The sequence below is a fragment of the Patagioenas fasciata genome, chromosome 1 (genome assembly GCF_037038585.1).
Source record: "Patagioenas fasciata isolate bPatFas1 chromosome 1, bPatFas1.hap1, whole genome shotgun sequence".
In the NCBI taxonomy this organism is placed as follows: Eukaryota; Metazoa; Chordata; class Aves; order Columbiformes; family Columbidae; genus Patagioenas; species Patagioenas fasciata.
In genome coordinates, this window is record NC_092520.1 from 462,904 (window position 1) to 467,499 (window position 4,596).

Consider the following 4,596-nt stretch of genomic DNA (forward strand, 5'->3'; position numbering starts at 1 on the left):
AACAGCAGCTCAGTGTTGGAACCAGCACCTCTACAAAATCCTGCAGGAAAGGCCATTTGTTCAGCATAAATTCCCATGTCCTGGGTCCCCAGCCTGTGACAACGCGCTTGGACACCCTGTGTGTGAAAACACATGGTGGATTCCTCTTCAAATACAGATTTAAGCTCCCAGAGAAATGATCTTTGAAACCACCTCTGTCTGTGTCCGTTACCGCTAAGAGGCTTCAGGTTCTGACCCAAACTGTGCCGGATCTCCCGTCAGCCGCTGGGAGGGCGAGACACTGAGCCAGACTCGGTGCTGCGCTGGGAACCCCCCAAACTGCAGAAAGTGACCAAAAGCCGTCAGAGCATGTCCCCTCCTGCGATTCTACTGTGCCCCAGCTCCCACACATTAGAAGGGCTCCATCAACAGGACCTGAGCACATGTTTTCGCGGTCCGCACCCAAACTCCTCGTTTCTGAACAGAAAACCTGGAGGATCAGGTCGGGGTGCGTGTAAATGTCACGTTTTCCTCCAGGGCTGCGCTGCTCCCGCCCTCCCCGCCCCGCGATGCGCCCGCACGCTGCGTTTACTGCGCGCTACACACAGCGGGCGCCTTTTTACAAAAGTTTTATTCGTCCTGCTGATCTTCTGTTGGCCGCTTTTAGAACTTCTGGAACTGCTTCTTGGTGCCCGCGGCCTTGGTGACCTTGAGCACGTTGAAGCGGACGGTCTTGCTGAGGGGCCGGCACTCTCCCACGGTGACGATGTCGCCGATCTGCACGTCCCTGCAACGACACCCCCACGCTGCAGCGTCTCTGCGTCCACAGCCGTGTGCGCTGCGGCGCAGCCGCTCGCGTCGCTCGGTGCCACCGAGAGGGACCTCGCGTGTGCAAATGTCACACGAGGTCTGACTTTCAGAGCTGCGATGGCGAACGTGCCGTGGGGTCCATTGCCCACGCTGAGCTCGGACCTGAGGCTCAGCAGCAGCTTTGTGAGCGGGACGAGCTGAGCGCAAAGGGAACCGGGAGCGCCCGTTCCAGTCACACGCCGGCTCAAAGCGCTTCTCAACCCACATCAGCTGGGCTGCGGTGCTAGTCTTGGCTTTTCTGCCAGGATGCACTGCAAAAACCAGCTTAGGGAACAAAAACCTGCCGCCCCTCGAACCTGCTGCCTTCCGCCTCAGCGTTTACTCAGAAACACCCATTTGGTACCGTTTCTCCAGCCCTGTCCTGCTGTGTGGACCCCGCCGCGGTTCAGCAGGTGCCGTTGGCGCTGTCAGCAGCCCCCGCGCAGTCAGGGCTCTGCAGACCATCGTGAGACTGGACATCACCACCGCGACGGGCCGGGGCAGCGGCTTCTGCGCTAAAGCCGAGCTCAGCAGCGTGAAATATCGATACAAGCACACGTACGGGGCACTCGGAGCACCGTCCCCCCGCCACCGCGGGGTACACACCTGAAGCAGGGGGAGAGGTGCACGGACATGTTCTTGTGGCGCTTCTCGAAGCGGTTGTACTTGCGGATGTAGTGCAGGTAGTCGCGGCGGATGACGATGGTGCGCTGCATCTTCATCTTGGTCACCACGCCTGGGGACAAAGCGGGGACACGACAGCGATGAGGACGAGGAAACACACGCTGAGCAGCGGCAAAGCAGGTGGGAGATTTGGGGTGTAACTCACAGAGAACAGGGACTGGAGGGAGCGACCCAAGAGGACTGGCAGGGACAAGTGGCACCTGACGTGTCAGGGCAGCAGCACCTTCTGTTCTACTAATTTCTCCTTTTTCGCCCCCAAAATCAGCCCCAGCACACCCTGAGGGACACTGTGGGACCCTGTGCTACCAGGTGCATGAGCTCTATTACTGCCAGGCTACAAAACTCCAGTTTCTACTACCAAACAAATTATTTTTCCCATTTTTTGAAGGTTTCTAAGCACACGGTGCCCCCTTCCCTAGAACCAACGCTCCCTGCTCTATCTGCCGCTGTATCGCGTCAACATCTGCACCCGCCCAGCACATCTGGAAGGAGCGCTGCCAGCCGCTGGTCCTGCCACCGGGCATCAGCGAAGCCGTGTGGCAGTGTCGTCAGAGCCCCCACCGCGGGCTCGGCAGACCATCGTGAGACAAACCATCATCTGCGGCTGCAGGACCAGCGCGGCGCGGGCTCACGGCTTTACTGTCACCCCACAACTCACCCGAGAGGATCCGGCCCCGGATGGAGACGTTACCGGTGAAGGGACATTTCTTGTCGATGTACGTGCCCTCGATCGCCTGCAGAGAGAAACCACATCAGAACCCGAGGGAAGGGCAGATGTGCCGGGGAAGTCAGTGGGACATGAGGCAAAGGTTCTTCCCCAGAGGTGCTGGGCACTGAACAGGCTCCCAGGGAGGTATCACGGCCCAACCTGACAGTGTTCAAGAAGAGACTGGACAGCGTCCTCAGACACACGGGGTGACCTGTGGGGTGTCACTGCAGGGACAGCAGTTGGACTCCGTGATCTGTGGGTCCCTCCAGCTCAGGACACCCTGTGATTCTATGACTCGAATCCTGGGGCGAGATTTGGGCCCCTCAGTGTAGGGGCAGATTCCCAGCAGAACCCTGTTGTGTCCACAGCTCCCTGCACGCACAGGTTGTGGCAGACGCACTACAACCCCAGGTCTATAGATCAATAAATAATGCCCTTCTGAGGATTCCTCTCGCTGCTCTCCAGGCAAAGAATCAACAACTGAGTTGAGTGCAGTTGCTCCAGCGCTTTACAGCCCTTCAGATCTCACACTGAAAGGAAATTATCCTCCCTTGTTCTACTACTCATGAGTAAACGCTGGATTAATAAAATGCCATAACAATTATTTTTCCCTATTCCTTTCCAAGCCGTTATTAGCCTCCTGTGCTTTGTATATCCAGTAAATGAGATATGCCTAAACCCCTTCTTTACACTACTTTGCCCTGTTAAGTTCCTTTTTCAGTTCTCACTCCACATGCGCTACTGTTTATATTTCATTTTATATATTCTGTGATTCTGTGACTTGAATCCTGGGGTCAGTTTGGGGCACTGCAGGGCTCACAGACACCCGACCTGCCTCAGTTTACCTGTCTCATTCCAATAACTCTCTCCCCTTATTGATTTATTGAAACTACGGGTTCCTGGCTCTTTGGCTGATCTTCCCCCTAGATGTAATTTTTAAATACAGGTATCAGTTTGTACTCTGGGATCAGTTCAAACAGACTGTGTTTTCCATTAAGGATTCGTAGTCTGATGTCCCTCGGTCCTTCCCCCACTGGGAGCAGGCGCCAGGTCCCCAGTTTTGTAAAAAACAACGTTAAACGTTCCTCACAAAGCGCCAGGAGCAGAGGAAACGGCCTCAGGACATTCTGCGATTGTCAGCATCCAGACGGACAAACAGCACCAAAGCTCAGAGGACACACAGCTAGGAGTGGAAATTATTATGGTCTTTCTGCACTTAAAAGGGGCTCAGAATCCTCTTGATCTGTGTGCACCAACAAAAACATCTCGGGCTGAAGACCCACAGAATTATGGGCCTTTTTCTATGCTTAAAAGGGGCCCATAAGATGGGGACGGAGTTTTCAGCAGGGCCTGTTGTGTTAGGACAAAGGGTGATGGTTTAAACTAAAGGAGGGAGATCCAGGCTGGACATGAGGGAGAAATTGTTGCTCTTAGGGCGGTAAAAGCTTGGGAAGGTCCCTCCAACCCACCCCCTGCTATCAACCTCTTACCTCCTTGGGAGTCTTGAAGCCCAGCCCAATATTCCTATAGTAACGGGGCAGCTTCTCCTTGCCGCCCTCCCCCAGCAGCACCCGCTTCTTATTCTGGAAGATGGTGGGCTGCTTCTGGTAGGCGCGCTCTGTCTGTAGAGAGGAGAGAAGGGAATATTATCAGAAAGCGGGGGACTCGGTACCTCACATAAAGCCGCACCCCCCCCCCAACCACGCCGCCGCGCCACAGGTCGCTCGTCGCCGCCCTCGCCGGGCCGGGCCGAGTCCCCCAGGTCCCCCATCGGCGATGGGGGACCTGGGGGACTCGGCCCGGCCCGGCGAGGGCGGTTTTTTGGTGGCATCCCCGTGGTCGCGGCCTAAACCCCGCGCAGCTCCCACCTGCGTGTCCGCCATCTTGAACCGCCTGGCGGAAAAGGAAGCGCAGCCCGCCCGCCGCGCCGCTTATCCCAGGGGGCGGGGCTTCGGCGGCGGCGCGTCACTTCCGCTGAGGGGAGGGGGAAGATGAGGGGAGGGAGAAGATGGCGGGCGGGCCTTGGAGCTTTGGTTGGGGATTAATTGTGGCGTTTTATTAATCACAGAGCTCAGCTCTCTCTAGAACCACCTGAAGGGCAGTTCTAGCCAGGGGGGATTGGGCTCTTCTCCCAGGCAGTCAGCAATAGGACAAGGGGGCAGGGGTTTCGACTCTGCCAGGGGAAATTGAGGCTGGAGAGTGGTCAGCATTGGAATGGCTGCCCAGGGAGGTGCTGGACTCATGGGCCATGGAGGATTTTAAGCTGAGGTTGGACATGGCGCTTAGTGCCATGATCTGGTAATGGACTGGAGTTGGACCAACGGCTGGGCTGGATGATCTCTGAGGGCTTTTCCAACCCAGCCCATGCTGTGATT

The 4,596-nt window shown here is 56.6% G+C and overlaps 1 protein-coding gene and 2 non-coding genes across 3 annotated transcripts; all 3 read right to left on the bottom strand.

Moving 5' to 3' along the window:
• Positions 1–592: 592 nt before the first annotated feature.
• RPS11 (ribosomal protein S11) lies at positions 593–4,167 on the bottom strand. Its single transcript, XM_065834974.2, has 5 exons — positions 4,090–4,167; positions 3,712–3,843; positions 2,171–2,246; positions 1,435–1,564; positions 593–766 (listed from the first exon to the last, which is right to left on the bottom strand). The coding sequence occupies exons 1-5, from the start codon at positions 4,102–4,104 to the stop codon at positions 643–645; spliced, it is 477 nt and encodes a 158-aa protein (XP_065691046.1). The 5' UTR covers positions 4,105–4,167; the 3' UTR covers positions 593–642.
• Positions 1,226–1,316, bottom strand: LOC136097401 (small nucleolar RNA SNORD35). Its single transcript, XR_010650790.1, has one exon. It is a non-coding gene; the product is annotated as a small nucleolar RNA SNORD35 (small nucleolar RNA).
• On the bottom strand, positions 2,027–2,115 carry LOC136097400 (small nucleolar RNA SNORD35). Its single transcript, XR_010650789.1, has one exon. It is a non-coding gene; the product is annotated as a small nucleolar RNA SNORD35 (small nucleolar RNA).
• Positions 4,168–4,596: the final 429 nt, after the last annotated feature.

What these genes read in the sequence shown, in the direction of transcription:
- RPS11 (XM_065834974.2), bottom strand. An exon ending in GCTTCAAGACTCCCAAGGAG is followed by an intron (nt 2,247 to 3,711) that starts GTAAGAGGTTGA and finishes TTCTCTCTGCAG; the next exon opens with GCGATCGAGGGCACGTACAT. An exon ending in CCGGGGCCGGATCCTCTCGG is followed by an intron (nt 1,565 to 2,170) that starts GTGAGTTGTGGG and finishes CTTTGTCCCCAG; the next exon opens with GCGTGGTGACCAAGATGAAG.